Genomic DNA, 22,677 nt, shown 5'->3' on the forward strand with positions numbered 1-22,677 from the left:
CCTGGCCACAGCTGCCATGGGCGGCTTCCCTCATCAGTGGCAAACCCCACATCAAACCCCACCGAGGCCCATGTTATCCATATGAAGGAGTTTGTCCTCAGCAGTCCACGGTCCACACTCACCCCTTTGTCGCCTCTTGCTTTTGAATTAAATTTCACCGTCTTCAAGCGAGCTCGTTCTTTCTTCTCAACCCTGCCAGGAAAGAACGGAAAGAACACCTGTTGTTTCCCACTGTTAAGCCTGCAGTGGGGTGCCGGGCCTGGGGAGGGGGGCAGCTTGGGGGGGCTCATTTGGGAAGAAGGGACCCACCCCAATCCCAGAGGCTAAAGTGGAAATCAGCCGGGGCGCACCAACCGAGTAGCGAGGCCCTTCCTCCTCCTTGGAGGAAAGGTGCCAAAAGCCAGGCAGCTGCCCTATTCCCTGCCCTTCGACAAGGTGCACCTGCCCCGTGTGTGTGTGTGTGTGTGTATGTGTGTGTGTGTGTGTGTGTGTGCGTGCGCGTGTGTGCGTGTGCGCGCGCGCACGCGCACACACACACACACGTGCCTGTCTGTCTGTCTGTCTCGGGGCGGGGGTGTTTCAAGGACATTTGCCAGAGGAGAGGGCCCCTGAGCACTCACAGTTGCATCTGGCAACTCTCTCTCTTACAAACACAAACACACACCTGAGTTCTTCCTTGTGTTGTAATTTGGATGAGAGAAGAAACAGCCAGTGTTTCTCCAGCACATGAATGCAAAAAAGCAAAACAAAAAACCAGCCATTCCCCCTGCAATGGGAGCTTTGAGAGTTATTTATTTAGAATATGTTTATCCTGACTTCCCTCTCATCTGGCTGCTGCATTTTGGACCCTCTGAAGTTTCAGAACACTCTCCAGAGGCAGCCTGACCAAGAGCCTATTACAGTAACACAGCAGGGATGGAACTAGCCGCCTAGAGTGGTCTAATATGACCAGATAGGCGGGATAGAAATAAAATAAAATAAAATAAAATAAATAAATAAAGCATGTGTTGCTGTGGCCACATCAGAGCTCTTCAGGAACGGGTGCAGCTGGCACACGAGTTTTAATTGTGCCAACTGTCCACTCCTGGCCACTGCCGAGACCTGGGCCTCCAGGCTCAGAGAGGACTCTAGGGATGCCCCCAAGCTGTGCCCCTGGGTCTTCAGAGGGAGTGCGACACACACCCCCACCCAGCACAAGAGGCACCCCTGTTCCTTGATCTGCCTTTTCAGTGACCAGGAGCAGCTCTGTTTTTTTTTCTGGATAAAATTTCAATTTATTTAACGTTCATCCGGTCCATTAATGACACCAGACACAGATCCAAAGCTGAAACAGGGAGATGGGCCACGGCAGGAAGCCTACCGGCGCTTGCTGGGGATGACGCCAACTTCATCGCTCTCCCCGCTTGGCATCACCAGCCTCGCCTGCCACCACTCGTCGTCGGAAGCATTGATGACATGGAGGATGTCGCCAAACTGGAAGTTGAGTCCCTGGCTGGGAAGGCCACTGTCTTTGGTCTTGTCGTAGTCAAAGAGCGCTCTGGAAATGGAGAGAGAAAAAGGAGGTGAGAACTGCCGGATGGCTCCACGGCTTAAGGTCTCTGGCGGTGGAGCCAGAGGTGGAGAGTTCGATTCCCCTCCCCCCCCCACGTGGCCTCCTTGACAGGGGCTGGACCTGAGGACCCAGAGGGTCCCTTTCAGCGCTGCAGTTCTGAGATTATTTTTATCATCATCATCAAGGCTCAGCATTAGATTTGGGGCAGGAAAGGAAGAAAAACCCAACCCCTGCAATAGGAAAAACACACACACACACACAATTTCCCTCACAACCTTTATTCACACTTTGGGATGAAAACAGCGCCTAGAAATCAAACACTGCAACGACATCCCATGCTGGGTAAACGGCGGTGGCAGCAACGGGCCTCCCTCGACCACCCGCTGGCCCTCTGACCTCCCACACTTGGAGCCTCGCAGCAGCGCAGGGGTCAAACGGCCGCCCTGCAGCAGCCAAGACCTGCTCACCACCCATGGTCAATCCCGGCTTGAGGCTGACTCGGCCTTCAGTACCCATCTTCGGGGGGGGGGGAAGGGGGCAGGCAGGCAATGTCTTGCCTGCATAATGAAACTGTAAACCTCCCAGGGAAGGTTTTAAGCACACAGAGGGTGGGAGTGTGTAATAAGAGCAGCACACTTTGATTTCCTCTTGGTTGCCTGGGGGCCGGGGGGGGGGAAGCGGGGACAGTGTCCAGCCACTGCTTTTGAAAGGACTGTCCAGCGTTTCCTGCTCAGCAAACAGGCCTCCTTTTTGTGTCTTTTCATCTGTCCAGTACTGAGCTTGAGTGGACCCACCAGTCACTCAGAGTTCAGCCTCTGACCTGAAAGGAGATCTGGGAGCTGCCCCCCCACCCACCCCCCGATAATAAGCCACTCCAAACCTCTTTGGGCACATAGGCCTTGAAGACATCAGGGATCGGAAGGAGTCGTCAAAGAAGTAGCCCTGTGAGCCTGTACAAATGTTTTTATCTTATTTTTATACTGCCCCATTGGTGCAATGGACTCTTCTGGGCAGTTTGCAACATGGTAAAAAAGACACAACAAACCACAAGAATAAAGTAAAAACAAACAGACAATAACACACACAAAAATGACAAGAGGTGTGTAATTTGCAGGTAAAAGGCAGAACCTGAGGCAGGTTTGCAATGAAGGGCCTCTTTGAGAAGTACGGGTTTCCAGGGGCCTTGCAAACACTGGGAAGGAGGGGGCCGGGCACAGCTCCACGGGCGCCGGCCCTGCAGCAGCAAAGAAGGCCCTGCTTCTTGTGGAGGAGCGCTGGCTAGGAGGACCTGGTGGAGCGGGCAGGTGACCCTGAGAAAGGGCATTCCGACAAGGAGCAAGGTCCCAAGCGGTCAAGGGGTTTGCAGGTGATTGTCTGAATCTTGAACCTTACTCAGAATGCCACAGGGGTAGTCATTGCAGGTCAGCAAGAACTGGGGAGAGGCGACCAAACTTCCTCCCACTGGCCACCAGCCCGGCCACTGCAATCTGGACCTGCTGCCGGTCTCTGGGTCAGCCCCAAGGGAACCCCCAGCACACAGAGAGCCTTGCAGTAATCAGCCACTGCAGGCACCAGTGTCCTGAGGGCTCCCTCCTCTAGATGCAGGCAGCGTTGGGTCATCTGCCTCCGCCCATTTGAGACACAGTTCTGGACACAGCTGCTGCAATCCGGGAGTCCCAAGACTAGAACTGGGCCCAGAAGTACAGCCGAGTTGCAGACTTGGTCCCTAAATGGGAGGACAGCGCCATCCAGTCCGGGGGGGGGGGAATAATCCCCTCCAACCAATCCAGGCCTTTCCCCCTAGGGGCAGACTCTCCGTCTTGTCCGGGTTCAGTTGGAGCCTGCTGGCCCTGGTCTGTTCCAGATCAAAAGCCAGCCATTGCTCAAGCGTCCAGGCAGCATCCACTGCAGGGGCGGTAAAGGAGAGATAGAGTTGTGTATCATCACCATACTGATGACAACTCACTCCAAATCTCCTGAAGACCTCCTCTAACAGCTTCACAGTTTGCTAAAGAGCACTGGGGATACTGATGGCCCCTAGGGCACCCCGCAATTGAGGGTCCAGGGGGCCAACAACTCATCCCCAAATTGAACTCTCCGAATACAATCTCAGAGCCAACTCAAGGCCACACAGAGGTCCAGGAGCACCAACAGGATAGATCCTCCCACTGGCCTGCCCTTAAAAGGCCATCAAGCAACGCAACCAGTGCCGTCTCGGTACCTTGCCGAAGTGGATCAAGACACTTCTCTTCTTCCAGGAATGTCTGGAGCTGCAGTACTGCAGTCTAGCCTCTGCTCACAGCCTGGGTTCAATCAAAAATGGGCTCAGGTAGCTGGCTGGAGGTTGACTCAGCCTTCCATCCTCCTGAGGTCAGCAAACTGAGTGCATAGCTTGCTGGCGCAGAGACAACATGCAGCCTGCATAACTAAATTGTAAACTGGAGCTGCACATCCAGTCAAAAAGAAAAAATAATAATAATACTCTGGCACCTTAAAGGCCAACTGTTATACTTCAATGGGAGAATTTGTGGATCAGGTCCACTTCTTCAGACACCCAAAGGCGCCACAGTTTTGTTTTGTTTGTTTGTTTAACTGAAGGAGCCTTGGAAATTTTACAAACAAGTCATGACAGTGGAGCCAGTGACCTCAGGAGTGGGTGAATGCTCCAACACAGGAGGCATTCAAGAAAAATTTGGATAATCACCTGGCAGATATGCTTTGATGACATTCCTGCCTTGAGCAGGGGGGGGTTGGACTGTGTGGCCTCGTAGGCCCCTTGCAACTTCACTTTTCTATGATTTCTATGATTCTATGACATACATTTGGAGACTGGAGAACAGACACAGTTCAAAGAAACAGATGTGGCACCATAATGTAAGGGTTTAATAGGTGAGAACGTGCTTTTCTCCCTGTGGAGAAACCTGTAATGGCACCCCGACAGAACCTGGCGGCCTTGTTGTGGGTGTGTGGGGCTCCCTAACTAGACTTCAGCCAAGCCTCAATGAGGTAAACAGTGAGACCCTAACCAGCCGGAGGAGGGCACAGGCTTCCACGGGCAAGAGGACACTGGGACCGGTGTGAAGAAATGGAAGTGCAGGCATAGGCTAGGGCAGTGCACAAAGACGGATACGAAGCAATCCTGTGGACCTGCTGCCCCACCCGGGGCAAAAATCCCGGTGGCTCCACCGACTGGGAACCAGATGGCTGTCCATATTCCACCAATATTCCACCGGTGAAAAATGCCCCGGGGGGTTGCCGCACAGTTACGCTTGACTTCAGAAGAGAAAGAGGGACACTGGAGCCATGGATCCCTACTACTGACTGATACTTTATAAAAAAAGAAGAAGAAGAAAAAGGGGGGGAGGGGCACGGAAAACGGACTCGATCGTGTTTTAAATCATTACATAACAGAAGGCACTGAAAAGCTTAAAAGCATCAATCTAGATGTTTCCAGCATTTCACATGAACAGAAAAACATTTCTCTTCTAGAAATTTGCTCTGTTTAATTAGGAACTATTCGTCCATGTTTGCAAATAATTCTTCCATTCAAAAGCCAGAAGAGGTATTTGGGGTGATTTTTGAACTTAGTGTACTCCCTACGATAAGACTGAATGAACTCCAGAAGACAATCTTCTCTCAGGAAAAGCTGCTGAAGCCAACGACAGACTAAGCGGCTTCAAGCTTCAGAAGAAACGCCTGACAGCAAAGCTGACTAAATCACATGCCCCCCCGCCTGCCCTGAAGGACAATCTTTTGACAAATTAATCCTCATCTGTAATTCATCGAAAGACCTTGGACCCTCCCCACAAATCTGGGGCAAAACTCTTCAACACCCCCCCCCCCGCCGCAGCCCTTCAGCCCTCCTTAACCACACTGGGCGATGAGGAAAGAAGTGCACGGATCATAACAACAAGCAGCCCTTGTTCATTCTTTCTACTGAACAGGGCTTGGGGAGGAAGCAGTCGGTCAGAGTATGCGTCCAAGTATTTTCCATGCAAAATGGTTTTCTGCATTCCATTTCCTTTCTCCCTGAAGTGAAAACATGGGAAGTCCTTCTGACCTCATCTCTCTGCGCCGCAGCTATTAGATAAGCAAAGCACCGACACAATCCGCTGAATGCAAGGACCGCAAACGCTAGATAAAGACTCGTTTGACTTTGACTTGACCCCAAAGGGAGGGAGACCGCTGGGCTTTTTGTGTTGCCCTGGTCTCCAGCCATGCAGGAACTGGCAGGTGTAAGGACCACACGGCTCCCTCCTTTTTATTTCAACCATCGAGCAACGTTAGGAACCCCCCACGCCTACAAACAAGACGATAACCGTGCCACCCAAGGAAAGGCGAGGCGTCTCTCTGACCTGGGGGAGACAGGCCCCGCTCGAGTTCTTAGGACCAGGGTCTTCCTTGGGGAACGAGGCACCGTCCTGTCTGGAGGCTGCCTTCGCCAGGCAGGCGGGCGGGCGGGCGGGCGGCGAGGCCGTCCTTTAGGGTCAGGGCTGAGGTAAAAAAAAAAAGGATGGGGATGCTTAGTGGGAATTACGGTAGGCTGAAGACCAATGATGTCCCAGGACAACAGAAAACATGGGGGAATGGCTCAGAGTGGGGAAGAATTTTATGCTGGCATCATCCTGTGGGTAAGAGACCCTGACAGGCAGCAATGTCATAACTGGCATTAAGGCTTTGAAATATACCTTGAATTCTGAAATGTAGCTGAATTATCTTTTTTTTTCTAATTGTAGTTTATACGGTTACAAGTTCTTTCTGAAGTGACCCCTTTTTGTACATGAAATACAGATTTAATAAAAGCAAACAAACTTCCCAAGAGGTGAGGTGGGCCCCCTCCTTCTTGCCCTTCTGGAGACGAGGGAAGACCATCCTTTCTTAGCAGTTAATTGAGCAGGGAAGGGTTTTTCATTTTGGGCGCTACATATAATTTTATGGAAGCTTACATCTATTTCAAGGTGGGTTTGGGTTTTTTTTTAAACAGTTCTAATTATTTTGATACCAGCGGATGTTTAATGGCTTTTTAATCTAATGATTTCTGCCAGTGCTTCTGCCACAAAGCTGGAGTTGAAGGCGGCACAGACTTTCGGAACCTCTTCCCTCCTCCACCTCCTCGCCGACCAAAGTCACCGTTCAGGTCCGAGAGGCAACGGCCGCAACGCCTGGCCTCTTCCCTTCAGGAGGCCTTCAGCACGTGGGGCCCCTTCTTCCTTTCATGGGTTCCCACCTGAGGGGTCAGCCATTCCAAAGGGCTCAGGGAAGCCCTCTGCTCACCTTTCTCTTGGGAAAGAAGCGGGAAGGCCTTCCTGGCCTCTGCACACTCCAGAGGCCTTTCCCCAGCAGAGTCTTGCCCCATCTCTCATGGGCTGCCTTCCCTCCTTCTCCCTAAAGGAGTGAGGATCACCTGTGAGGAGCACATAAGAGGCAACAGTCCCCAGGAGCCATCATTCAGGGATGGAAGAGGTCGTCCTCTCCCTGATTTATAAAATTCAACAAGGGGGCAAGGATTAAATCTCTGCAGCCCTTCATGCTCAGGTGTGTGCATGTGCGTACGCACAGGAGGGGGGTGGCTCTGATCACCCAGCCAACACCCAATGTGGCACTTGCTCACTCCTGGACTCCAAAGACCTCTTGAGATTCTGCAATGGAAAGTTTCAGGGCAGATCAGACAGAAGGATTCTGACTCTCTCTCTCTCTCTCACACACACACACACACACACACACACACACACACACACAGAGAGAGAGAGAGAGAAAGAGAGAGAGAGAGAGAGAGAGAGAGAGAGAGAGAGAGAGAGAGACTGCCACACCATATAGTTTAAACACTGGAATTCACTAACGTAAGGTGCAGTAAAAACTACCAGCAAGGATCGGTTTTAAAGGAAAGCGGGGGGGGGGAGTTGGTTTTAATTCATGGAGAACAGGCCGTATGTGGCTGGCTGAGGCTGCGCTTGCGTCGCCTCCAGCATCCGAGACCGACCGCCTGGAACCGCGGCCCCCACGCCCTCCCTGCCAGCTTCCCACCAAAGCCTCCGGTTAGCCAGCCAGCAAGTGGGAGATCGGAGAAGAGGGGCTTTGATACGACCCAGCCTTTCTTCTCCGGCTGCTTCCTCCCAGCTTCCATGATGGCCGCCACAGCATAATAAATGCCATCAAAAAGGGAACAAAATCAGAAACATCCCCTTCAAAGCTCTGCTAGAACTTCTAAAGCCATGAAAGGAGGCATCGTGCTCTGCAGCATTTCTGAGAGTCTTTATCCTTTGCAAAGACCGTGTGCGACAGTCCCATCTGGAAGTCCAACAACAATTCTGAAATGAGGATTACGTTATTCAACATGCTGGTCTGTGGGACTCAAGGAGAAGTACAGAGTAAGAGAGTGATCTTCTCAAGGTTGCACAGAGAGATGTTGGACCATCAGGCGGATCTTCCTTGCAGGGGAAAAAAACACAGGGTTCAGCAACCGACTCGGCCTCCCCTGGCTCGTCGCACCCATACAGTGCTGGGGCAGGCTTACCTCTGGGAAAAACAATGTGTGAATCCAGCACTCAGCCAAGAAGCAGTTCCTTAATTTGTTGGCCTCTACCATGGGGGTGGGCGGGGGGGGGGGGTGGAGTACAGAGAATCGACCCCAGACAAGCCAGAAATGTGGTGTGGGCCCCCTAGCTCTTTCAGTCCCGAAGCCTTCTTATTCTGCTCCCCCCCCCCCCAAAAAAATCCTGCCGTAACCGTTCACAGACTGTGGCTGGCGTCTGCGGCTCTTCTGGAGACGTCGCCTTCTGCTTGGGGGAGAGGGAGAGGGAGGTTGAGTTTGTCAGGGGTTGGGGGGACGGTCCTTCTAGGGGAGTAGCAACTGCCCCTCTGGGGGTGGGGTGTATGTGTGTGGGGGGGCTGTTGCTACTCCCCTAGAAGGCCCGTCCCCCACCCCCACCCCCTGACAAACTCAACCTCGGGCCTCTTTTGCCCCACACGGCCCTCCCGAAGGTTCAGCCTTGGTTTGGCTCTCCTTGGCAGTCCTAGAGGAAGGACTTCTGCCCAGGAAGGGAGGCGAAGGAGAGCCCCCATCATCATCGCTCACCCTCTTGCTCCCCTGAGGGCGAGGGGTGGCAGCGGGGGGAAGGCATGGCAGGACGTCCCCCGGGTCTGGAAGCAAAGCACAGCGGAGGTGAAACACACACACACACACACACAGAGGTGGGGCACCGAGACACAGACACACACCCACACCCACACCATTGCTCTCTGCCCCCCCCCCACCCAGGCAGAGCGAGACGAGGGCCCGTCTGGCCTCTGCCTGCCTCTTGGTCCTTGCCCTTCAGCCCCGTGAGCGCCACGGCCCAGCCAGGTGCCACCCACCTGCCGTGGGCCCCGCCGGGCCCCTGGTGTCACAGGCGTGGCGGAGGTCTCGCTCCGCTCGGGAGGGCCAGCGCCCAGCTCTATCTGGCCACCTCCTTCGGGTGAAGGAGGGGAGGGCTGGAAGGCAGCCGGGGCCCAATGGCTCCCTCACATCGCGGGGTCTTCGCTTCGTGCGCCATCCGAGCTTGGGATCTGGACCCCTTTTGTGAGACCAGGCTTTTGATTTGAAAAGCGATCCCCTGTCTCCCCCTCAGACTTCTTCTCTCAAGGCTCAACAAGGCCCTTTCTTTCCGTCTTCCCTCACAGGGCTTGGTCTCCATAATAATGGAATCTGGTTTCGTCTCAAGAGCAAGAAACAGGTTTCCTATCCCTCTGCCATACTCTTCCAAAACACTAATTAGGGCAGACTATTGGTTCATTTTTACAGGACTTTTATGTTTCTTAGTGCAGGACAGACACGACTGCCACAGACGCCCGGCTTCAAGCCAGCAATCTCCTTTGGCTACCTTCCGGCGGCAAGTAAAATCAAGGGAGGGGCCAAGATGGCCGAGCCTGCTTCCAGCCCACGGGTTCTCGAGGCAGGTGGACTCAAAAGGGAGGCCCACGCGACCCCCCTGCACGGAAACCTCCAAGCTCTCCAGTTTAGCAACCGAAAGAGAAAGTCTTCTTCTGAGGGCCTCCGAGGCCAGGGATGGACTCCTTTCTGCAGGACCTCCCGGTGCTCAGTATCAGGGGGTTCGGGGGGGGGGGTCTTAGAAAAAGCCCAGCAGGCCTCCCCACCCCACCCCACCTCACCCCCTTGCCAGAAGGTCCTGTCTTGGTCAAGGTGAGGCAGAGCTCGGGGGGGGGGTGGTGGTCAGAGAAGAACCACAGCGCAGGGGCGGATTGGCCATGGGGGGGTGTTCAGCCCCTGGGCTGGGACAGCGTCTGGCCTGAAGCCCGGAGGACCACAGCGGCCCCTCGGTAGGCAGCCCAGAGCTTCAGAGCCCCCCCCCAAGAAGAAGCCGCCTTCTTCCTCCTGACCACAGCGCCGCAGAGCACTGTCCCGGAGAGCCAGGGAGCGTGGCCAACCCTTGGCATCCCATCGGCCAAGCCATCCCTGCTCACTCTACGCAAACGAGGCATCCCCCCCCCCACCATGCCTCTCGCCATGCCGGGCGACGTCCACACAGGCTCGCATCCCCCCAAAGGCAAAGGGCAGGTGCAACAGGAGGGTGAAACTGCAAACCCCCTTCCTCCCCAATGCCGGAGGGAGGCTGCTCTTCCACATGCCAACTGGCAGATTGGCCGCCTTCCGTGGAAACTCCCCAGACAGGAATGGCTACGCAGACAGCTGATCTGCCAGGGAGACATGGGGGCAGTCCCGGCATCCCCTCCAGAGCTGCAACCTCTGTGATACGTCCTCCAGGCACCCAATCCTAGGTATAGGTAAAGGTTCCCCTTGACAATTTGTCCACTCGTGTCTGACTCTAGGGGGCGGTGCTCATTCCCATCTCCAAGCCGTAGGGCCAGCATTTGTTCAAAGACAATCTTTCGTGGTCAGGTGGCCAGCGCGACTAGACACGGAATGCTGTGACGTTCCCACCCTGGTGGCACCTATTGATCTACTTGCATTTGCATGCTTTCAAACTGCTAGGTTGGCAGAAGCTGGGACAAGCAACGGGAGCTCACTCCGTCGCATGGATTCGCTCTTATGGCTGCAGGTCTTCTGACCTTGCAGCACAGAGGCTTCTGCGGTTTAACCCGCAGCGCCACCACGTCCCTAATCCTAACCCTAATCCTCCTGTTGCTGCTCCAGAGACCCCCAAAGCCACACACGAGCGATTCAGAGGAGCTTTGCTGATCCGACATCAGCGGTCAAGGGCGGGCACTTGTGGACCAAGGCGTCTCCCTCTCTCGAGTCAAATGTGGTCCCAGGGACAGAAAGAGCCGTCCGCCCATCATCAGAGCCAGCCCCGTTGCCCTCCTCCTGCAGCGTGTCCAAACCAGCCACAGGCAGGCTGACCCACACCAGCGCTCCTGGAGGCTCTCGGAGCAGACAGCGGCCTCACCTGACATAGAGGGACCGCTTCTGATTCGTCCGCAGAGAACCGGATCCTGAACTGATACTGCTGTTCATCATCTGCTCCCGCAGGTCGTGGATTTTAGCTTCAAAGCGGCTGTATTCTGGGGGGGGGGGGGGGGGAAGAGAGTAAGGAATTGGAGAGACAAACAGGGAGAGGAAGGAAAGTTATGTCAAGACCAGTCAGCTGCTGAGAGACGGGACTTGGCTAAGTTTGCTGCTGCTGCTGCCAGCACTTCAGAGTCTTTACAATCGCCAGCCTGTGCTTCATGAAGAGGACTGAGCGACCATCTCTTGCATGTTCCCTCTGTAAAACGTAGCCACCCCGTGTTTCTGTTTATGTCCAAGTGGAGGGTCATGGAAAACCATAAACATCAAAGACAGAGCGACAAAGAAGGGCAAACCACCCACACCGAGCAAAGCCCCCAGGGGCGCCAGTTGCCCTGGGAAATCCAGTTGCCCAAGCGGTCCGCCAAGCCGGAGGCCTGGGGAGTGCCCACGGTCAGCCTTGCTTCTTCATGGCGACCATGGCATCCCAGAGACCTGGCTGCTTCTCCGTGTCTCCCGGGTCATGTCCCAAGCGGGGCTGGGTTCACCTCAAGAGGTCAGGTGCAGGCAGCAGGGGAGAGAGAGGACCACACCAAGAACCCTGGACCCGAAGGAAGTGAGCGTTCTGACAGAGACCAGGGGTTGCAGTCGCTGGCCTAACACACTCCTCAGAGGTCTCCCTGTTTAGGTACAAGTCTAGCTGGACCATCCAGTCTACCTCGAATGAAATGGACCGTTGAGCTCCACCCCTAGAATGCTGGGCTAAACCTCCTATAAGTCTATGGGCCTCTTCTGGAACACCCAACTTCCATGCTGCAGCCAGGATGAGCAGCCCAGGCAAGCCAGTGGAGCAGCCTAGCCGGAATAGCCCGCCTGGCCGTCGGGGATCCTGCAGCTCCCGAGGGTTAAGGGGCACCAATCTCCCGGCTCCCCAGAGTCCCCCTCCTCCATGCCTGCAGAGCTCCCCACTTTCCTCACCATCCCCTTCGCCCATCCCAGGAGCAGCAGGCAGGTGCTGGGACAGCTTAGGGTGAAAAGGGGGTAGAAGGGGGGGAGCAAGATCACCAAAGACCACCAGTAACAGGCAATCCGCCAGCTCCCCTCCTTAAGGATCTTTGGGACTCACGGACGTGGGTGTGCAGGCCAGGAGGAGCAGGAGGGTGGCCAAGCCTAAGGACAGGGTGGCTGAAGAGCACCCCGGGGGCAGAAGCCCTCCACGAAAGGGCATGTTGTCTGCAAAGGAATGAGATGGAGTCTGGCAGACAGGAAGAGGGCCAGGCCGGTGAGAGGAAGGACTTTTCTTAACTGTGTTTTTGGGAGAACCTATCTGGATTTTTAGTGCTCCTTTGCATTTAAAATGTTATTTTATATACAACGAGAGAAACTTTAATAAGATAAAGATAGACTAATCAATTCGCAACCGTCCTCACCTTCTGGACGGTATTGAGCCACAATCGTAACACTCTGGCCGGCATTCTTCAAGGCGGCGGCGGCTTCTTCGTGTGTGGCTGCTTTGAGGTCTATCCCATTTACCTGCAAGCAAATACAGAAGCAGCAGACACTTAGGAAACCCAGAGCAGCGCTCTCCTGCACGGCACCAGGGGTGGGGGTGGGCGAGCTTGGCCTGGGGTGTGTGTGTGGGGGGGGAGGTGTCTCGGGTTGACTAGCCCCCACCACACCCTCCCCAAGAGCAGCCCAGGCAGGCTCTCCAAAGCACAGTTGGAGGCAAACAGGACCCGGGTTCCAGGGGCCATTCAGACTCTCCAGGGCAGGGACCAGCACCTCCTTCCTCTCCCTAGAGCAACTGCCTAGCTTTCAAGGGAATTGAAACGGGGCCGAAAGGCTCCTCATCTTCACCCCACCTCTCTTACCGAAATGATCCTGTCCCCTTTCCGGAGCTCGCCACTCAGATCGGCAGGCCCTCCAGCCAGGATGAACGAGACGAAAATGCCTTCTCCGTCTTCCCCTCCCACTATGTTGAACCCAAGGCCCGTGGATCCTCGGTGGAGAATCACCTTCCGCGGCTCCCTAGCCGGGAGAGAGAAGGCAGGTGGTAAGTCTGTGGGTGGCCACGCAAGGGCTAGGTCAGGAAAGCCACTATCGCAAATGGAAAGGTAATCCATCGGCTTTTAGACAACGTGCAAATGATAGTGTCATGCTTGCTTCTCAATAAACATTTCAACAGGGGGAAAATCGTATCTTTTATTATTATGAATCGGGGGAAAACAAATATAAGATGTGTATAAAAGCAATGAGAAACAAAACAGCAAAGTGGAGGGAATTCTGGGCTCAGCCCATGGCTTTGATTCTGCTCTGTAGCATCAGAGCACCTGATTGTGACACACGCACGAGACATCTGGAGCACCAAAGGCTTGCCGCCCGTTCTATGGAAAGAAGAGCTGCTCGCACGTCTCAGACCAGGTCGCCCCACATGCACAGAGCTGTCCCACTAGTGGGAATCCATCCAACGCCGGACCGTGGGCAAGAGGAGCAGCCCTGCAGCCAGGGGGTCGTGTCCGGCTCCTCACCTCCTCCAGCCCCTGCCCCAGCTCAGCCACCAGCTTCACGGGCAGAAGGCTCCCTCAACAGGGAGAAGGCTCCCTGCCCAGCCCGGCCCAGCTAAAGGTTTCCTCCCATCCTCCAGGGTTGTGCCGAGAGCCTTGCAAGCTGCCCTACAGAGGCCACCAGACCTAGATCCTTCGGCAGGTGACACGGATCTCCCCAGATCTCTCTCTCTCGATCTCTCTGTGTCTCCAAAACTGACCCTCTGCTTTCCCACCCCCGCTACAATTCTGCTCTGAAGCAGGCCCTTGTGAATTTCAATTATTTCACTGAGAAGGACACCATAACACAGAAGGAAGGCTGGGATGGATCACACCAGGGACTGATCTGGGAGCGGAGTCTGTTCTTCGGGGTGGCCAGCCAGGGGCACAAGCAAGCAGCACACAGGCAAGCAGGCCGCCGACATTCCCCAACAACGTTGTCGTCCACACAGAGGGTGTCTCTTTCTGGTGCCAGAGGAGGCACGAAGCCCGCCTGCTCAGCAGCCACAGACAGCCTGAGCTCTGCCGAGGCCCCTTGGCGAAGGAGGGTCCTGCTGGCTCTGAGCACAAACCGCCTGAGCCTGCTCCCACCCTGAGCCCCCACCTCTTCTCCTGGAGCCTCCTGGTGCAGCGGCTAAACGGCAGCCCAGGGACCCTGCGCCCAGCCTGAGCCTGACTCCCAAAGGGCTCAGGGGGCAGCTGGAGCCTCCAGGGATCCAAGGTCAGTCAACGGAGAACCTACCTCAGGGGTGGTGGGGGCGAGGGGGGGGGGCTCAGAGGCAAAGTGTACCTTGCATAATTAACTGGCAAACCACCCAGAGAGTGCTTTAAGCGCTATGGGGCAGCCTATAAGCAGCCCACTTTGCTTTGCTCTGCTTCCAAGAAATAACCCCCCCCCACCTTAAGGGTCCAGTCCTGCCCTCTCCCCCTCACGCAAGAGAGAACCGCTTCCCATTCCCTTCCTACAGCACGGTCCTCATCTCGAGAGCGGCTATATTGTCTCTTGCTTCAGCCTCTCTCTTCCGTCAGAACACGGCACGGGAGGGGTGCCAGGGCTTCATCGGTGCTTTCCCTGTGACAGGGAATGTCTGGGCCCCACCTTACGCCTTGGCAGTGCCAGGCATCCCGCACTCCCGGCAGGCACAGCGTTCAGGCAACGTTTCTAGGATTCCTCTTGATACCACTCCACTCCACTCACCCATGAAAACCAAGTGCAAGATATCTGGGCCCTCATACCACGTGGCAGTGGTGGTGAGAGAGCGTCCCTGTGACTCCTCGTGAGCAACCCCTGACTTTGATCTGACAACCCACCACCGCCCCCATGAGGGGTGGGGGGCACGATTTCCCGGCGGGGGTTCTGAGCGTGCCGGGGGACACCAAGGCGTGCTCTGTGGGGTCAGAGTCAGGCAGTAGGTTCCCACCCTACCTGGTGATCTCGCTGTCTCCAAGCATCCCCTTTGGAATGGGGGAATACCTCCCTGGCGACGCCGGCGGCACAGCTTGCCCCAAGTAGGCAGATGGAGTGACGTGGTTGTCGAGGGGCTGAGAGTAAGCTGGGAAGGGGAAGGAGGAGGAAAGAGAGGCATAGAGTCAACACACACATCACGGGCACGACAACGACGACGACACCCCGGCTCAGCCCCGTTGGGCAGACGATTTATGCTGAAACGCCACACACCCCTCTTTCTGCTTGGCAGAGTCTGGCTGTTCCTCCACAAACTCTCAAGCTGTTCAGCCACAGCTGGGCCGGAAAGACTCAAAGACCCATCCACCAGCCTCTCCACCCAGACACACCCTGCACCGTCCCCGGAAGAAGAAGGAGAAGAAAAAAGACGCCCTGCGCCCCTCCATCCTCTTTCCAGGTAGAACAGGGAGGCTGCGCAGGGCCTCCCTCCCCCTCGACAGCTTCCTCCTGAAGAGCAGAAGAGGGCCCCGCCTAGTTAGACAGCTCGTGGCTTTCCGCCTCAAGAGTCGGACAGCCTTTGAGCAGGAAATGGCAGAGTCCTCACCCAGCATCCAGAAGACTTCCCACCGTGGACAGGCCCTGAAGTGAAATGGCCCCAAAGGGCAGCTGCGGGTGCGTTTCTTCTAGTTGTGTGACAGGCCCACCACCAGAAATGGGATTGTCATCCCATTAATTAGCAACAATTTGTTGCGGCAGCTTATGTGACTTAATTCATGCCTGAGTAAATCATCAATAAGATTCCAGGAAAAAAAAATCGGGACAAGGCCGTATGGGCTTCAAAACTATACAAATGCAGGTAGAGGTGATACCTTTACTGGATCATGAAGAAAATGGTCTAATACAGGTACCAAGACTTCCTGCCTTTGTATTAATAAGATTCCAGCCATTTTAAAACAATAGCCACGAAGTAGGAATACTTTAGTGGAATTCAAAGAGAACTATTTTCAAACATATTTTCTTCACGAAACATGTGTTCCAGTAACAGAAAACCATCCCAGCTGTTCACAGAAATCATGAGTTGGCTGTTCTTTTCTGTCCTCCCCTCCACAGAAGGCAATTTTTTATCACAAGCCATAAGTGTAGATAAACGCAGCCGTCTAACAAATATTTAACCATTTACTGCGCCCCGTATGGAAAATTCCCTCCATTTGTGAGTATGAGTCCTGCTGTTGCAATTAAACTTCTTAAGTTCTTGATCGTTATGACCCACCTCGCCTTCGACATCACAGAACAAAGAAGACAAACGGATTAAGGGGCCAAGGACCTCCAGCTCTCAAAGTGCGCCCAGGGGTTGGCTACCTGGAGGCTCCTCTGCCCAGCCCTGCACAGCCAAGGTGTGTGTGTGTGTGCTCCGCAGAGGTTCCTTCCCATCTTGACAGTGGCAGGAGGAGGGGAACCAGAGAGGCCAAAAACCTCCGGAAAGCTCCAGGTGCCTCTCTTCCCACCCACCCCATGCTTTGCAAGACTCAGGTGTCGCAACTGGACATGAGCTTCAAGCTCCTCCCTGTCAAGGGTTTCTTCCACATCCTGCGTTGGCGTCTGTCTGCTAGAGGCCATCTTGATTTTTCTGCCAGACGCTCTTGTTTCCTACCCTTGGCGTAGAAATGTGATTAAAGTCCGCCATGGCTTCAGAGGCTCCGCTACTCGTCCAGGGCCAAAGGCTGCCAGAGGAGGGCCCTGCCAAGGTCGAGAGCAAAAGCAGAAGGACATCCCAGCATACCCGACCGGGTGCAGTTCTCGGAACACACCACGGCCGTCTGGGTTGGCACCCAGTTTGCCTGCCACCGCTGCTCCCTTCAGACAGCCTTAGAGGCATCCAATGATTGGGGGGGCAGCGGGGAGCTGGCACAACTCCTTCCTCTGGGCGGGGGCTTTCAAGCCATGGGATGGCTGCCAGGAAAGGGGCCTTTGGCAGGCTTGCGCTGTCAGTGTTCCAACCTGTTTTTAATTCCACAATTAGTTTTTAATCTTACAGTAAGTTTCATTGCATTGACCACAACCCACATTTGGTGTTTTTATGTATTTCTTATTTTTTTATCTCTTTGATCTTGCCATGAGCTACACCAGGTTCTGGTTCTAGAAAGAAGGCAGGAGATAAAATTCATCCATCCAATAAATAAACAGTATTTTCCAGGACAGCCTTCCTGGGCTCTAGTGTCCCTTTTCAGTGCAGAATGTGACCACCGCCTATCCTAATCTCCCACCTACTGTCTCTGCATGGACTCATTCATGTGCACAAATACTCCAATCACAACATCATCATATTGACTGACCGACACAAAATTCTCTTTCCCTTTTTTCATTCTTTTCCTCTGATTTTACTTTTGCAGTAATGTTGTTAAAGGGATTTTCCTAAAGCCTCATTCGTGCTGAGGAATTTAAACAGAGCAACAAGGAAACAAAAGTTGCCGTCCTTCTTTTTCAACAAGAGCCTACCCACAAAACAGTGAACACAAACCGAACTTACAGTTGGGGATGTCTGGGTGGGCAAAGCTATCATTCATGAACATGCTGGTAGGTTTTGCAACTTTCAAATAGACAAAGTCCGAGGTGTTCTTTAAGGCAGTCACTGCTTCTTCATGGGTGACTTCTTCTAAGCAAACGCTGTTCACCTGCAGGGAGGGAGGGATGGCATGTCGAAATAGGGCCTTCTCGGCTGTTGCCCCCCAACTTTGGAATGCCCTCCCTAGAGAGATCCGCCTGGCTCCAACACTCTTGGCTTTCCGGCGCCAGGCAAAGACCTTTCTGTTCAGCCAGCATTTTAATTAAACAATATCCCCTAGCTGGCCATATGAGCACCAGGACTTATTAATTTTAATGTTTTAAGAATTATTTTAATATATGCTATTTTATATTGTCTTTTAAAATGTTTTTAATGTTTTTAGGTTTTAATGCTGTACGCCACCCAGAAGCCACTGGCAATGGTGCGGCTAAAAATATTGTAAATAAATAAATAAATAAATAAAAAGGAACTCTCCACTGAGAGGGGAAGGAAAAAAGAGCAGCCCTCACCCCCTGCCTCACCTGCTGCTGATCAGGAGGCAGGCCCCACCTGCTTGGACGAAAACTGGACCCTTTCTCTAGAGCAGACCTCCACCCAACTACCTCCCCAGCGGAAGTCTCAACCAGGGTCTCAACCAATGGCCTTTATTTCACAGAGAGACAGTCAATAGGTTGGTCTTCAGCTCGAAAAGAAAAAGCTTCAGAGAAAAAAAGTCTAAGTCGGCATTGAATGAACGTAATGCTAATTTTGTTGTTTTCTGAACTGTAATTCCAAACAATTCAGAGGGCTAGAAAGGAAGAGGCAATCTGGGTTAAAAGACTTACATGGAGGCATCAACCCCCAAGGTAAAGGTAAACGTAAAGGTTCCCCTTTGTGTCTGACTCTAGGGCACGGTGCTCATCCCCGTTTCCAAGCTATGGAGCCAGCATTTGTCCGTAGACCATTTTCGTGGTCATGTGGCCAGCGCGACTAGACACAGAACACTGTTACCTTCCCACCATGGTGGTACCTATTTATCTACTTGCATTTGTTTGCTTTTCTAACTGCTAGGTTGGCAGGAGCTGGGAAAAGCAACGGGAGCTCACTCCGTCGCATGGATTCGATCTTACAATGGCTGGTCTTCTGACACCCCAGTGCTGGGTCCTTCTGGGGCTGTCTGGGAGGCCGGGAGGAAGAGGGGGGTCTTCCTTCAACAGCCATCCCGTAGAAGGCGGGGACAGGCCATGATGGCCGGCCCAGTGCGCATGCTCTATTCCCTCCGCATGCCATGCAACACACATACACCACTCACTGCCCCACGAGCATGTTGGCCATTGTCAACAGCGAGGGAGCAGCTGTCTGTCACCATGGCTGAGCCCACCACAGTGGGGCCTCTCCTGCCTCCCTGCACCGACTGGCTTGGCTTGGCATGCCCTCCTCACCGTCCCTGCACCAAGAGCAGATGGGGATAGGGGACACCCCCCTCCCCGTGTCCCGCCCAGGGCTACCTTTGTGCCCTCCGCCTGACTTCTCTCTACAAAACAAAGGTGCACACACAAAATAGCGCAGCCTACCTCTCTGTGCACTCCCACACACAAACAAACACACAGACAAAACCTCCCCAAACCCACCAAGCAACCGCCCCCACCCCCGCTGGAAAGAGTCGCCATCTCAAGGCTCACAGCAACCATCCCAAACGAGTCTCCAGCTCGTTTACTTTCTATGCCCACACTCCTGCCCCCCGATGCCTGTCCGCCCGCCGGCCGGGCCGGATAGAAAGGCAAGGCGGGTCGGATGTGGCCCACGGGCCATAGTTTGAGGACCCCTGAGCTACATCTTTGAAAACTGTTCAGAAACTCCATCAGGCATTAGGGCAAATAACATCACACTGACCAGCACGCAGTACACGATGCCAGTCAAGCTCAGCTATACACAGATACATCTCAGAACAAATCAATGGGGACAATGCCCTGGGTGGGATACATGCAAGCAGGTGGGTGGGTGGGAAGGGCCCAGTGCTTCTGCAGCTGACAGAAGAAGAGAGGTGTGCAGAATAAATCCCTGGCCAGCCTGTCCTAGTGAGGGCAATCCTCGCCTTGGTGCCCCTTCACCCAGGAAGTAATCCACGTGTCTGGCACTAAGGCTTCTTCTTGGTCTCTTGGGTTTAAGGGCTAGGAGCTGCCAGATGCTGGAAAAGGGAGCAGCCGCTCTCTGTCCAACCAGGGAAACAGAGACCATGAGACCCATGGAAAGCTGAGCCAAGGTCCCCAATCCACGGGGTCTCCATGGGCTGGAAGTGACTTGATGGGACACAAGAACGACAGCAGCAGCAGCAGCACGGAGTGAGTGCGCAGGGCTCCCCAGAGGGCCATTCTTTCACTGCAAGAGGCAATGCAGAAGCATTCAGCCACGGGGGGGGGGGGGGGGGGCTCTCCTTTCCTACTGTAGTAAGCCACCACTAGAGTAGGCCCACTAAATCAACAGGACTTTTGGAGGCGGTGACTCACCAAACCCCCACTGATTCCAAGGCTGCTCTACCTGCAACTTTACTCCAGATTTCAGCCACTGTTTTATAAAACCCAGCAGGCAGGGAGGCAAGAGTTAAACCACTCCAGCCCTGCGTGTTTTTTCGGTGTGTTCCTGGGCTTGCAGGTGTGGCCCTGATCACCCAGCCAACACCGAGTGGGGCACTCGGGCCCCCTCTGTGTCTCCAGGACCTCCCGGACTCTCTCTAATCTGGCTCTCCAGATCATCAAAAGGTTGTGCTAAAGCGCTCCGCCTCGAATCTCAAGCCCGGATATTGCATAGGGAGAGTCTGCCCTGTTTCCTCGAAAATAAGACAGGGTCTTATATTAATTTTTGCTCCAAAAATACACTAGGGCTTATTTTCAGGGGATGAGACCTCTGGGTAGTGTGGGCGGCATATAAATTGAATAAATACATTGAATAAATAAATGTTCTTATTTATTTATTTAATTTATTTAATTTATACCCCGCCTATCTGGCCCACCGGACCACTCTAGGCGGCTATTTTACAGTCATGTCACCTTCTTCTGGTTGCTGCACAAAGGTGGAGGGCAGGGTTTCACTTAACTGGGGCTTATTTTGGGGGGTAGGACTTATATTACGAGCATCCTGAAAAATCAAACTAGGGCTTATTTCCAGATTAGGTCTTATTTTCAGGGAAACTGGTTAGCTACTGCCTGGGGTTCCAGATCACCGAAAGCCAGGCTGATCTCTATAGTCCAGGAGCCAATGAAGAGTCCCAGGGGCTCCCCTCTGTCTGGGATAGACGAATCATGGCCTGCAAGGTCCCCCTCGCCCTCCTCCTCCCCCCCCCAGCTGCAAGTGGCTGTACCTCCGCCCTGGCAAAAGAAAGCAGAGTGGGGAAGAGCCATATCTTTCCTATGAAGCCACATTTTAAATCTATGCCATGGCTCTTTCAGTGTTTATCATTCAAATGCTTTTCATTTTTCAAAACACAACAGCTATAATTTGTATAGTGCTGCAGATCGAAGATCTCATTATGGAATAAGAGTTATGCATTTTAATTCTATATTACAAGGCAATGCACTCCTACAATCCTTTTTGTTGTTGTTGAAGTTTAGTAAATTAGGGTTCAATGGTTCTTGGATTGGGGCCTACATTCTATGGGTCTCCATGGGTTTCTATACAGACGCCTGTGGTTTATTTCCACTATCTCCCCAGGTGCTCAGTCCAGCAGTCAGTCTTGAAGGCACAATCAGAAACCCCTGCAGTTTGTGTCTCCAGAAACACATGCGCATTAAGAGAAATGCATGGAACACAAGAAAGAACAGACCGGACCGCTCTTGCTTTCTACCTCTACAAGCAAGAGTGGCCTCACCCTGCATTTTTGGAGAAAGGGAAATCACATGATTAAACTGAGTCGCTAAGCCAGTGATCGACCTCAAGCCTGCATAAACCTGACCCTTCCCCTGCCCCCTGCTGCTGCCCCAGCCCGCAGAACCATTTGTGAAGGATCCCGCAAGATGCAGCTGGGTAACTTGCAGGGATGGGATGGGGTGGGGTGGGCAGGCAGAGAAACCCCACAGCCATTTGTGATGAGAAGAAGCAATCCAGTATTTATGCGGCACAGGGCCTCGCAAGGGGAAGCCCACGCCGGCCCCCCTTGGATGGTTCAGCCACAGGAGGGCCACCCGTGGCCCCTGGGCACGGGACCAGGAACGCCGTGCCCCCTCCCCACCTCTGGTTCTGTGCCTGTTGTCTCTCCTTCCTAGGAACGCTGCGGCGGCGTTTGGCTCCCTTCCACCCGGCAGCTGCTGCTCTGGGTTATGTAATCCTAATCTCTTCAATTTCTGCAGTGAATTGTTTGGACTGTTTCCACCTCCTCAAGATTTTTTCAGAGATGATGGCTAAAGCAACTCACAGCCCGAAACTTGTCCTGCCGCTGGGCTCTCCGCTGCAGGCTGACTCAAATCTGACCCCAAACAAACTGATGCACTGGGACTGACTGCCTTGGTGCCTTCAAGAAGCTGAGGAAAGTCCATAACGCTGCTTTGTTTCTAGCTGCTTTTAGGTCTTTTCAATCATCCGCGAAGGCAAAGAGTCAGCAAAGGGCTGCAACGTCTCTCCCCCCCCCCCCAGCACCTCCATCCCCCCTCCCATCCTGCAATCCCTCCAAATTTTCCATTTTTCCCCCTTTTAAACCTTTCTGTCACAAAGCCTGCTTTCCAGACCCACATTAGCCATCCCCCCCCCCAGGACGGAAGCAGGAAACGCAGCTTCCACTCACTGCCAGAAGCTTGTCTCCAATCTGTAGCTTGCCATCTTTATGCGCTGCCCCTCCTTCAATAATTTTGGTGACGTAGATGCTGTTGTCTCCAGGGATATGCTGGTTTCCAACACCCCCAGCAATGCTGAACCCCAGACCTGTTCAAGAGAGAAAAGACGCTCAAGCACCACACACACACCCCAGGCCCCTCCGCAAGGCCACCCCTGGGGGCTCAGGTTCAGCCTACTAAGGATGCGGCTTGGGGTGGAGGACTCTGGTCTGACTGAAGCAACACTGAGGACCTACGTGGGCTGCCCAGAGAGCTCTGTCAATCATCGGACACGGACGACGCGCCAGCAGAGAAGGAAGGAACCCCTCTCCCTTTGGACTTTGTGGAAGACTCACAAAAACCTGTGCCC

General features: G+C 53.8%; 1 protein-coding gene across 13 annotated transcripts in view; it reads right to left on the reverse strand.

Moving 5' to 3' along the window:
• DLG1 (discs large MAGUK scaffold protein 1) overlaps window positions 1-22,677 on the reverse strand; it is a 120,051-nt gene that overhangs the window by 17,107 nt on the left and 80,267 nt on the right. For all 13 annotated transcript variants that reach the window (XM_072996432.2, XM_072996431.2, XM_072996433.2 and 10 more), the window contains 8 exons: window positions 22,280-22,416; window positions 17,491-17,635; window positions 14,985-15,111; window positions 12,887-13,043; window positions 12,446-12,548; window positions 10,957-11,071; window positions 1,361-1,537; window positions 123-192 (listed from right to left, as the gene is read on the reverse strand). In XM_072996432.2, the coding sequence (XP_072852533.2) occupies window positions 123-192; window positions 1,361-1,537; window positions 10,957-11,071; window positions 12,446-12,548; window positions 12,887-13,043; window positions 14,985-15,111; window positions 17,491-17,635; window positions 22,280-22,416 (1,031 nt within the window). The remainder of the gene's footprint in view (window positions 1-122; window positions 193-1,360; window positions 1,538-10,956; window positions 11,072-12,445; window positions 12,549-12,886; window positions 13,044-14,984; window positions 15,112-17,490; window positions 17,636-22,279; window positions 22,417-22,677) is intronic.

The sequence above is a fragment of the Pogona vitticeps genome, chromosome 3 (genome assembly GCF_051106095.1).
Source record: "Pogona vitticeps strain Pit_001003342236 chromosome 3, PviZW2.1, whole genome shotgun sequence".
Lineage (NCBI taxonomy): Eukaryota > Metazoa > Chordata > Lepidosauria > Squamata > Agamidae > Pogona > Pogona vitticeps.